The sequence below is a fragment of the Telopea speciosissima genome, chromosome 4 (genome assembly GCF_018873765.1).
Source record: "Telopea speciosissima isolate NSW1024214 ecotype Mountain lineage chromosome 4, Tspe_v1, whole genome shotgun sequence".
Classification (NCBI taxonomy): Eukaryota; Viridiplantae; Streptophyta; class Magnoliopsida; order Proteales; family Proteaceae; genus Telopea; species Telopea speciosissima.
The window spans coordinates 8,292,763-8,305,564 of NC_057919.1; the positions used below are offsets into that span (position 1 = coordinate 8,292,763).

The 12,802-nt window shown below is 38.0% G+C and overlaps 1 protein-coding gene across 2 annotated transcripts; it reads left to right on the forward strand.

Moving 5' to 3' along the window:
* Positions 1-796: 796 nt before the first annotated feature.
* On the forward strand, positions 797-8,503 carry LOC122660092 (probable serine/threonine-protein kinase PBL21). 2 transcript variants are annotated; one of them, XR_006332618.1, is made up of 6 exons: positions 797-1,017; positions 1,143-1,294; positions 1,558-1,747; positions 5,407-5,798; positions 7,012-7,457; positions 8,193-8,503. XR_006332618.1 is itself a non-coding variant. In XM_043855269.1 (5 exons), the coding sequence occupies exons 1-5, from the start codon at positions 915-917 to the stop codon at positions 7,306-7,308; spliced, it is 1,134 nt and encodes a 377-aa protein (XP_043711204.1). In that variant the 5' UTR covers positions 797-914; the 3' UTR covers positions 7,309-7,458. The 2 variants fall into 2 exon arrangements, 1 of the variants encoding a protein (XP_043711204.1); XM_043855269.1 differs by lacking the exon at positions 8,193-8,503 and having other exon boundaries at positions 7,012-7,458.
* The last annotated feature ends 4,299 nt before the right edge of the window (positions 8,504-12,802 follow it).

Below are 12,802 nucleotides of genomic sequence, written 5' to 3' on the forward strand. Positions count from 1 at the left end.
AAGAGATTGACGGAGCTGGATCGACTAAAATTTGGATTTTGTGAACCAATCACCAAAATAGACGGTTCAGCCGGGAGCCAGTTCTCGAACAGGCTGCACATTGGGACCGGTTCAGAACCAGCCCGAGTTTGGAGTTTTGGGAGGTTCGGTCCAACGACGATGATGAAAAAAGAGAGGGTAATAAGGTAATTTCTTAACATCCAACGGAAATGTTTAAATGCAGAAACGAAGGAAAACGAAGCACAGAGAGAGAGAGAGATTGATGGAGAGCGACCTGCAACAATCATCCATGTTAATTAGGGAAAGAGGCCCACAACAGAAAGAAGAGAGACCCATAGAAAGAAAAAGAAGAAGAGAAGAAGGAAAGAGAGAGATAGAGATTGCCGATGAATCTGGCATCAAAACTGGGGCTCAAAACCGTCTCCGAAAATAGCAGAAAACCATACGTGGGACACCGTCAACTACCATTTCTTTCACCTCCAAATCTGATTGTACTAGAAACTAAAAAACGCGGTTTCGCCTTCTGCGCTATTTTAGTTCTGATTTCTATAAAATTTTAGTCAAAAAATCTTTTTTTTTCTGGTTCGATTTCTATTCCTTTTTTAATTTTCTGCATTGTCTGATTCACTATTGTTCATAGTAGTGGTATACTTGTATAGGCGTAATTAAGAAAATCTCGGTTTAAAGTTTTGGTTTTTCATTGGTTTTTGTTTTTCGATCTTTGGTTTTCGTGATGAAACTGGAGATTCTGTCTGGTGGGTTTGGGTTCTCTGAAGTCTGACCTTGACATTGTCGCTGCAGCAGCAGCAATTGAGTTTTCAATTTTCTTTTCGTTTGGTTTTGGGTGTTTTAGATTAGGGTCTGGTTTCTCTTTGTTATTTCTCCTCTCCTATTTGCAGTTTTCTTTTATACAGATGAGTTGCTTTTCTTGTATAAGTCCTAGCAGAAAGGACATAAGCAAAATTGAAGACAGTAACGGCCTTCGACCCAACTCTCGCTATTCTCTTGAGTCTTCTGGTCTCTCTCTCTCTCTTCTCTTCTCTTTCCACATTTGATTCCGAGAATGTGTTTTTGGGGATTTCACTGAGCCTTTACTTATAGTGATTTCTACTTTATTATTGAAATTCTGCTTGCATATGCAGAACGTAACAGGGAAGGAAGCTTCCAATCAACTGCTGCCCGTAGTTTTACATTTCGTGAACTTGCAACTGCAACACGAAACTTCAAGCCTAATAATATGATAGGGGAAGGGGGCTTCGGAAGGGTTTATAAAGGGCGCTTAGACACAGGCCAGGCAAGTCCATCGACTTTGACGCCCACTCCTTTATTTTTCATCAGTGAAAAGTGCTAAAGAAATTTTCACCATCTAAAGTTTTTATGTCGAATTATGGTTCCTCATTATGGCTTCGAACTATTTTCTAAAAGAACATTGAGTTACTCACACAGATCGAACTGTAGACTTCCATGATACTGTTTCAGGTTGAATTGGTTCTTGATATTTTGGAATTTTACTTATGGATAGTGGATCTTATTCTGAGTCTTGTATTTGATGAGCAGATTGTTGCTGTCAAACAACTTGATCAAAATGGTGTTCAGGGGAATCAGGAATTCATTGTGGAGGTTCTCATGTTGAGCCTTCTACACCATTCCAATCTTGTCAACTTGATTGGTTACTGTGCTGATGGAGATCAAAGGCTCTTAGTTTACGAATACATGCCAATGGGATGTTTAGAGGATCATTTGTTCGGTAGGAGCAGACATACTTCCACCTTTGGTAGTTTTATTTTCAATATTCCTGGATATCTAACTGATTTGTTTGTTGAGTAGTCTTCACTCTCTTATTTACTGCAATGTTTTTTGTTTCTTTTGTTGCACTTGTACATGAACATAAACTTAGAGGGTACCACATTAAACTCTCAAGTGAAGAAACTCCATTTAACTCCATCTTCGTAAAAAAAAATGTGAAATCCTGAATTGATATTATCTTCATTTATTCTTCTTTTAATGTTCTTGATCGATTCAGTTCAGGGTTGCCTTCCACTTCCACACACACACCCCGTTCCAAAAAAAAAAACTCACACATGCACAACCATGTGCACGTAAATACAAACACACACAAAAGTGATTAGAGATAAAATCTCATTGTAACCCAGTGAAATGCTAAACCAGACTCTTAAGAGTTGTAAGATCTGCTTGGTCAGACGGAAAAAAAGAAGAAGTAAATGTAAGAGATAAAGAGGAGAAAAGTGAATTTAATTGGCCCAGCTCCCTGTTCTCCTGAAATATATATCTGACCTCTTTATTCATTGTCTATAAGCAAGGAAAGAATCTCCACTTAGCGAAGAAGTAAAAATGGCCAATGATATAAATAGCATAATCAGCTGAACAAAATAAGTATCATCAAATATGACTTCTGGCCATCTGCTATTGTATTGGGCCAATTCTAAAGCCCAAATTGAAACTTAGTAGTTTCTATTTTGGTTTTGTCTCTTTCCTTTTTGTGTTATAGCAACTTGATCTTCTTGGAAGCTAAGACTTACTATTCTTAGACTATTCATGCTTTTAATTTTTTGAATACAAGAGAAGGGAGACCCTCCCAACAATTTTGTGCTAATGGAATACTTTTGTTCTCTTTGGAGATTACATGCTACTGTGGTGAAACAGCAACAACCTTAGATGGTTAATTCTACGTTGGATGGGGGTGACTCCTCCCATAGGCTTTGCTGGTGAAGCCAAGTCATATCCCCCCCCTTTCCCCCTCTTTTCTCTCCATAATGTTCTCAGTTTGAGCAAGCTACGAGGCGAGTGTGTGGATGTTGATCAAGGTGATCTGAAACCCTCTTCTATTGAGTTCGATTCCTAAACCTTTGCTTCCAATCTCTTGGTTTTATTTTGGTTTATATTCTCTCCTTGTTCTACTAATCTTATTTATAAGTTGCTGTTAATGCATGTCAGTTTCTGTCCACATGTGTTCTCAGTCTTGTCTTAAAGATTGCAGCCTTTCCTATCATTGGATCAAACCCAATTTTGGATATGATGTTCTTCTCTCTTAGGACTACATCTGTCCAAAGTTGCAGCACCATCAGATTTGGAGTTTGGGAGTTCTTCATGTTTTAGTAACTTTTTTATTTTTTTTGTCTTCACTAAGTTTCTAATTTCTGTCCACCTCCATTATTTCTCATTTAACCATTGGATTTATTTATACGATACCAGCAAGATAGGACCAACTTTCGACCTTAATTTTAGCCCCATCGGTTGGCTGGTTTGGTAGATATCGAACCTTCTATTTTCTACCCCTTTAGCTTTCTTAAGCTAGTTCACTGTGGTTCTGTCCTGTGGTTGTTTTTAGTTCATTAGTTCTTAATTTGATTTATTTGAACTCATCATGCAGAGGGTTCAGTGTCAGAGTTTTGTTTCTGTAGGAAGTCCATAACAACTGAGAGGCCCTCTGAAGGGATAGAAGATCTCCATATGGATATGGACATAAATTTCAGTCATTAGATCCCCTAATAAAATAATTTATTTTAAAGAATGAAAGAAATGAAAGACAAAGAAAAGAGGGCATTCACGTTACAACATAGAGCCAATCCATCATCTCAGCCTTTCCATTACAATTAGTAGCTCTCATTCTGGAAAAGTGTCACTAGGTTGAACCCCATTAATGGGAGAAGTGGAACGCACTAGGCAAACTATTATTAGACTCTTCTTTCCATTACCTGAGATGATTCTCTTTCTCCATTGAACACCCTTTTCCTTTCTTTATTTCCATGAACTCCACTCTTTGGAACATATCTTCACTATACTGGGGCCTAGAACTTGGACTGTAGATCCAGCTCCTGGTAGACTTATGAGCCACATAGCTTCATGGTGGGTCCAAAACTCAAATGGACCATTATTAGGCAAGTCCCACAAATACCTTTGGCATTTATGTGTCTAAACTGCATCGAATGTGTACCTTGTCCCACTAGATAGGTCTTATGTTGATTATTTGAACAAAAGAGTGCTGTCTAGTAAATTTTTAATGTTCAGGTCTGCTGCTGAAGGCAGTGGATCATACATTCAGCACAGATCAGAGTTGCAAACGTTAAGTTGCGCTATTGCAACCTGGTTGTGGGTTCAAAACTTGGAAACATCCTCTCCTGCGAAGCATGGGGTAAGTCTGCATACATTTGCCCCATCCAGACCCTGCAGTAACGAGGACCTCGTGCACTGGGATGCTCTTTATTTCCCCCCTGTAAGCTCTTGGTACATGCTATGATGCTAAAGGGCCCACTCTATTTACTGTACATTTTTATTTACTTACAAACAGAGACTGTTATGGACTTTAACAAGGGTTTGATTGGCCTTTTATTCCATTTCTAATTGAAGTCCTTGTCCTAACAATTTGAAAGCGCTGATTTTTATGGTATTTTCACTTAAAGTTGTCTATTTGCAAAAGTTCTGACTTCTGACAACAAACCTATCCACAAGAGCAAGCAACTAACTCTAGATGGATATTAAAGTTATATTGAAGCATTTCAGCTCATCACAGCCATTTTGCTCAAACACTAAAAAAACATTTTATATATTTTGAACTGCATTTATTAACCAATAATACTTCCAACTCCCCTATGTTATGAATTATATTAGCAAAACTATTTTGTTTAGTTCAAATGGAAGATATATGGAAAGGTACTATAATTGTAAGCTATACAGCCCAGTGATCAAATGATGATATCTGATATTTTTAACTTGTCTATCGAATATTTTTTTTTTTTGGGTGAATATTGGAATTCCATGATTGTATGTTTTCCTCTCTGGTTCTCATGTGTGTGTGTGTATATGCATCATGATGGACTGTTCCTATAACTTTCGTCTTGTACCAAAAGACTTTTTATATCAGTAAAATAAGGCATTAATTTATTTTTATTCTATAATCTTTTCCTAAAATATGAACTTACCTGTAGTTGTGTCTATGTATTTTAGGTTTCAAAACTTTTATTGGTTTTAGTTCATGGCCATCATATGCTTGACGTATGTATGAAACCAAATGGAAGATCAATATCATTGCTGTAAACCTTGATTACATGAGACGATATATATTTTTGTAGTTTAGTTCTAGCAGGTGGACCAACTGTGAACCTAGGTTCTATCAAAAGGGACAATTCCCATGTTTCCAAGTTGGATAAAGAAAAAAATGAATGCACAATATAATATTCAAATAGTTCCAAAGTTGTCATGTAAACTGCCTTACGTTGAACAATGGTGGTTGGAACATAACTTGATGTGCTAATGGAGCTGCTTTGGAAAAAGAAGTGGGTGGTATGAGATTTTAATTCTCTTATTGAAGAAATGGTGCCTTCTGATGACATGCAATGAAGCTCTATCATATCTTTCATCAAACACCCACTTCTGCTTTGGTTTCAGATCTGGACCCTGGCAAAGAGTCATTGGAATGGAATACACGGATGAAGATTGCCATTGGTGCTGCTCGGGGCCTTGAGTATCTGCATTGCAAGGCAAATCCACCTGTTATATACCGTGATTTGAAGTCTTCAAATATTTTATTGGATAATGACTTTAACCCCAAGCTGTCTGATTTTGGTCTTGCCAAATTGGGTCCTGTTGGTGACAAAACTCATGTTTCAACAAGGGTGATGGGGACACATGGCTACTGTGCCCCAGAATATGCCATGAGTGGAAAGCTGACGCTCAAGTCCGATGTTTATGGGTTTGGTGTGGTTCTGTTGGAATTGATCACAGGAAGAATGGCAATTGACTGCACCAAGGCACATGCAGAGCAGAATCTGGTTTCTTGGGTGAGTTACCCCAGCTTTTTTCTCCATTTGTTCTTTTCCTTTTTGTGATATCTGACTATGACAGATCTCATAAAGTTATTATCATGTGTGGAGTATTATTAATTGTTGAACTAGTTGTATTTTGAGTGAATATACGGCAGCCAAAACTCCCAAGCATGATGATAGTTATATATGTTTCAACCTAAACCATATGAATGGTTGACATATGTAGTCAATCTGGAACTGCAACAGTGGAAAGTATCCAAATGTATAGTATTCCTCTTTGGATTTCACATCTACAGCTTATAATTTGATGGCAATTAAATATACGGTTTCATGTCCGATGTCTGATTAGAGGCCACACATATGACTGGTGAGATTTACACTTTCTCCCTGAAAAGAAAAGGTTATGCAGTCTGTATGGCTTTTTCTGCTTAGGCCATCCAAGATCCAGTCCACAAGTTGGGTAAACCCAATTTGATCTATACATGATCCTTGGTGCTAAGCACCTTCTTGTATTTTATCTTGCACTTTCACTTCACCTTTTCAAGTGAGCATCCACTTCTGTATACTCAGGGATCCCTAAAGGAATGTGACATAATATGTGATCCACAAAGTAGAGTGAGAATCAAACCCAAAATGGGTATCTTGAGTTTACCCTTTATATCTTGCACATACCTGTTCCTTTTTACATGAACCCATGTCTTTTAAGCGCTTGATCCCTATTTCTATAACAAGCAGTCTTGTAGAAATCCTGGATAACTACGAGGGAATTGATATGTATTGATGGTTAGGTTTTTCAGCTATCTTCTGGATAAGTGGGCTTTTCATCCTTTTGGAACTATTTTAACCTTTTACTTTGTAACTTTTGTTATGTCTAGTAAGTTTCATTTTGGGCAAGTTTTCACTTCCTATTTGGAAACTTGACCAGAAGTCTAGTCAACAACTTTCTCAAGGCTGATCAGTTGTTATAGTTGAATAAGGGATTGAATAATATAAAATGTAAACATCCTCTTGTCTAATAAGTTCCAATTGGGCAAATTCCTAATTCTTTAGAATCTTGACCATTCCACGATTTTCCCCAGGATTACCAGTTGTAACACTTGAACCTCCAGAGAGGGAGTAATAAATGTTGAATGTGACCAGGAAGCTAGAGTATTGAATACAATGGCATCAACTAGCTGTATACATCCAAACTCTATTTTCTTACTGTTATTTGAATCCTCCCTTTCAGTCCCGTCCCTACTTCAAAGATCGGAGGAAGTTCGTTCAGTTGGTTGACCCCCTGCTGCAAGGCCGCTTTCCCATTCGCTCTTTGCACCATGCAATTTCCATAACTGTGATGTGCCTTCAAGAGCAGCCGAATTTTCGGCCTCTGATGGGGGATGTTGTTGTTGCTTTGGAATACTTGTCATCTCAACCTTACAAACCAGAGGCACACATCAGTCTGAAACACAGTCCTCCATCATCACCTTCACAGCAAGATAGTAAAAAGATTTCTCGAGAATCAGATGCTAGAAAGTCTATTTAAAGGTTGTGAAGCAGAAGAAGAATGAGAGATCTGATCTGGAGGCACCATGTAATTTGTATAGGATTTGTTGCTTCAGTTGGTTACAGGAGGGATGGACTAAGAAGAAATAGAGAATGTAGCCCTGTTGCTGTTCAAAGGAATGCTGTAAGGTAAGAAGAGTTCCTGTCATCCTATCTGCTTGCATACATGCATTGTGTATGAATTATCATTGCAGGACAAAGTTGGGGGGAGGGGGAGGGTAGGAGAAGGGATAGACAAAATAGGAAAGGAGAAGAAAAAGGAGAATACACCAATATGAAATTGATTTTGAGGTTCTAATATCATTTAGTAGGGTATTATACTTTGGTCCTGTTATTTCCTTTCAATACCATTTTCAACTCAACCAATGAAGGGAAAAATTGGAAATCTTATCTAGGGGAAAGTTTTCATGCACGGCCACATGAGAGAGGGAATGGGTTACAATTTGTAAATAGGGGGAGGGGGTTTGTCATTTCGACGGCCTCATGTGAGAGGGTGGACAGGACCGTGTGATGCACGGCTGTGCACGGAACCTTTTTCCTTAAATCATTTAGATCAGAATATCATGATCAACATTGGTTACAGTTTGATTGAGCTCTTAAACTAATGACAATGGCCCCCCAAATCTGTGCATGTTCAAAAGAGTTAGTTATCTATGAAAGTAAGCATGCATGAATCTGTAGTTTCAACATCAGTACTTCTTTTGTATCAGGGAAATAAAAAGAACATATTTATTGCTTAATAGGTACGAGAACATGCATGATATTTCCTTTACTAATATGTGCATTCACTAATGGTGTTTTCATTTCCGTTCTTTTTTGCATGTGTACGTGCACGTGTGGCCTGCGTTGATTTCATGTCCACAGAAAAAACTTTGTTACCAGTATCTCTATGTAGTGAATGCATTAAGAATGTGTATATATGTATATGTATGGGTTTATTGTGTGGCTTGGCTTGATGGGATAAGGAGATAATCTATACTGGAGGTCTTTGGTGCACTCTATTTGGGCATTGATATGTGTCTGCTGTTGCACACGAATGCTTCTAAAATTGGGTGGAGGGATGTCAAACTGTTACTTGAGATGGGGAGAAACTGGTAGAGAGAAATTTTGGCCTATTACATCTCTTTTACATGGTTATATATCAGTAAGCAGACTTGAACCTTTTTGTTTTCTTCCATTCTTCTTCTTTCCCTTTTCTATTTCTGCGATGTTGGAAAAGGAACTATTGAGATATCAAAGCTCTCTGCGTGCAACATTATAGATCATGATCCTGTTAGTTGTAGAATTGTTTTGCTGTCCTGAACAAACTGCAAGAAGATGGACAAAAATTGAAGGCATATGGAGCAAGGAATCCCTTAGCTGACATATATAGCCCTACTGCAAGGCCATGAAGCTTTGCTATTTTCATCTAGGAAAATGGAATATCCTCATAGCTTGATAGCTTAAAAGTTGACAATGAGCTCATGTTTTTCTTTTCCTGTTTCATTATCTATGTATAGCGTAACCTATCAATAGATGCTTGCACCTTTTGAGCTGTGCTGAAGTCATCTAAGCCATGGACCTCTTTATATATTGACTGACCTTTGTTTAGACTATTGATCTAGGAGATAAGGACACTACCCATTTCTTCATTTTTTGCTACCCATGCAAGATAGCTGTGCTGAAGTCATCTTGAGGTTTTAGGATTTCTCATCTTTGGAACAGTGGAGACTTTTTGCTTGAAATGTTGGCTTGGACTTTTATCACTTGGTAAACTTGAGGAGTGACTGAGTTTAAGATTATTGGCCTCAATGGCATTGGCACTAGGGTTTTAAGTATTGGTATCGTATTGCCAGATATCGATACCGTATCGGTAGCACGGTATGGACAAGGGGTAAAATGGTCAAAAAACTCATTTTTTAAGAAATTTCAGGAGTAATTTTGTCCGATATAACCAATCCAGGCTGATGTCGTATTGATATCATATCGATGTTGTGTGTTGCCGATACCCATTTCGATACTCTGCACTAAAACCATGATTGGCACATACTAAGAGAAGTCAAGTCTGGGTGTGAGAAATTGTAGGCCATGAGCCTTTTCGGAGCTAAGCTATGGAACCACTACTGGTTCATCATGGAGCTGTGACCCCTATGCTGTTGAGAATTTCCAGAGTTAGCAGTTTAGAACTCCACAACTGGGCAATTCCTCTAACTGGCCTCTGATATGATAATTTGTTTTTCTTGACTGTTTTGACTAATTAATTTATGGGGTGATGTTCTCTGCCCTGGAGCGTAGTAGGCTGCACCCAGACACATGGGGCAGGACACAGCAGTCATTTCGATCATTCAGTGGGGCAGGGCAGTCAATTTGCTCACCCCCATGTGTCTATGCGCCCCTAGTACAATGTACATTTTCCCTTAATTTATGAGAGAAGGTTTCCACGATCCCAATGTGGGTTGGCCAGGGTTGGGGGGGAGAGCTGGATGTCTCAAGCTACATAAATGTCGGTGCATAAAATGATATCATCTATATATGTTATGACATCTCTTACTTGGTATGATGCGTTTTAAAACCATGAGGTCCACCTGCCAACATACATAGTGGTCGATCCAAATCATTCCCTAGATACCCAATTATTAAAATGTCTATATCAGCTTTCCATTTGGCTTAGGTATACCCTTTTGAATAATTCAAAAGGTTAAACCCATTCATAAGCCTTTTGCCAAAAGTAAAGTAAAAGGTAAGTTGGAGAAAACAGAACACGCCGTGTTGAAAGTGAAAACTGGAACTTTTGGGAAAGAACCAAGTATCACATTTCTCTTATATTTTATATTACTAAGTATGTGGAAACAGACCCTTTTTCAACTAAACATACAAAGAAATTGAACCAAACTTTGGTTCCCCCTTAAGGAGCATGAGCATGAGCATGAGCATGCGAACCAGAAAGTAAACCCTAAAGACTTAAAATGAATTGGTGGGATTGAATTTGAAGCTGAAAACGGAATAGCATTCAAATGACACCGAACTGATGGATGTTGGATGATGACGATGAAGAAGAAAATAAGCATATAAATCCAGTTAACCTCCTCTTTGACATATAAGAACACAGACTTTTTCTTCATTAGAAAGGTTTTTCGTTTTCCTTTGAGGTAAAAGGTTTCACGTATGGCCGTGCTTGGTATACGGTCGTATTTGAAACCCTTTTATTGGAATAAAACTGCATTTACAATTCCCAAATCCCAAAACCCAACCTCTTTGGGACCTGGCTCTCCTCCAATAAAAATAGGGGGGCGTGGGTTGGTCATTTCATAGGGGGTTCGCCTATAAAATGACCCAAACACTCTTGTTTTTGCTGGGCTGGATCTTCAAAATCCTACCATGACTGGATTCTGGAGGAGAACCGAATACTGGGTTTTGAGATTACATGAAAACCCTCCCTCTTTGTTTAAAGACAAAAGGGCTATTATTTCAAGTTTGATTGGTTCTTGAGGTGGTCCAACGGTTTCCGATTATGTTGACACCCTTACTCTTCATTGTGTACGAAATGCAATATATTGGGGTTTCATGCGAAATGTGAAAAAATAGTTTCACATTGGATATGAATGAGACATAAATACTCGAACATCCTCTACTTAAATGTTAGTTTTTAAGAATTAGTTCTAAGTCCCTAACACAATACCCACAACGATCGGTGAAGAAATTCCTCCTTGGCAGTGGATGAAGGGAAATTACCTTCATTTGAAAATGAAGCTAAGTGATGCATGTACCATGTTTATATGGGACCCACCAGACCAAACCTCTCCAGAGTAAAGACTTAGAAGGTCAAGAGTCAAGACTCAATAGAGCCTCCACCTTGCGGGGGCTTATAAACCAATTTCATCCACACAATTCACGAATAGCCCTTGACCTTGCAATTGATTGTATGGGGCCACACATGACACACCATATTGGTTTGAGGCTGAGAACTAGTTTCACAAAAGAAATTCCTTTAAATGAGTCTTTTGGTGAACAAATTTATTTACCACCATTTTCTTCCGTTTTTCGTTCAATTTTTAAGGTTTTTAAAATGAATTTAAGACTCAAAACTCCTCTTATTATGTATGATTTTCATTCTTCACAAGTTTATGCATGTATAGATAGTGTCTCCTAATTGATCGACGGTCGACCGGTGCTAGTCAGTGTTTTTGACGAGCATCATTTCTCAGTCATTGTGACCATTGGGAGAAGTCGGTTGACTGACGGGTGTCGGTTGGTGTTTTTCATAAGCATTGTTTCTTAGTCATTATGACCATTGGGAGGAGTCTGTTGCTATCGACCTGCAAAGATCAAGTGTTATAACTGAAGTAAGGGGTGTTTTGAATGGGTGTGCCCAAGGGACACTTTTTCCTCTATATATAGAGGTTACTACTGTGACCATTGAGACTAGTTAGATCCATTCTAGAAATGCTCTTTTACTCTCTTTTATACTTCATGTTTGATTTACTTGTTTTCAAGTATCTTTGTGTGAGTTATTGAAATTCTTTTTTTCTTGTTGTTGAGCACAAGCGCATCCCAATGTGGCTCAATAAGCGAGTGTAATGTCTAGTTCTCTATTGTATGGGCTTGTCAGGGGTTGTATTATCTTGGAGCCTAATTCGCAAGAATCTGATTTTGCACTGTAGGAAGCCCCCGTCTACAATCTTAAAGAAAATGATCGATGGTAGCGACTCAACCCTATTGATTCCTTACGTATTTTCATAGTTTTTCGAGTTCGTGACAACATGTATGGTGCTTGAGATTAATGTTATCAATAGCGATTTGTAGCCATTGATATAGATAAGTAATCCATTCCCCTTGTTACATATGTTATCATGTATGGTTTAGATGAACACTTCCAATAATTCATGATTAAAAAATTGACTAAGTTCTAGGGTTTAGAACAATTCTGGTTGAATCGAAATCAACGAAGATCTATCCCATTGTCGATTCCTCTTCCTTGAACTTTGCTTACCACCCATAATGGATTTTGCGTCCATCTTGGCCATCCATCTCTTACCCACAATTAAAAAAGATCGAATGGTTTTAAGGCCATTTGAATTTTGAACAACACTTTCTTCCATCTTGAATGTATTGCCCGTCTAACAATCCTAATATTTTCTCTCTTGGGATTCTGGGTAGAGTTCACCCTTACAAAGTTACCCGTTAAGAAAAGACTGCCTAAGACCTTATAAGTCTTTATACTTTTACCAAAAAATAAGTTTTTATATTGAGTTGTTGACACCTAATGGGAATCATTGTTTTCATGTAGATCCCCAATAATCTTCCTCACCATACGGGCATACAACATACGTGAGAACTAAAATCTTCTTTAAAAAAAAAAATTTCTATCATTGAATCTTCACTTTGACTCTGATACTATTTCAAATTTTAGATATTATATCATTTTATTTCTGATACCTCAAGCATAAAAAGAAAAAAGAAAAAAACTGAAAATACTCTTTTTTTATTTTTCATTT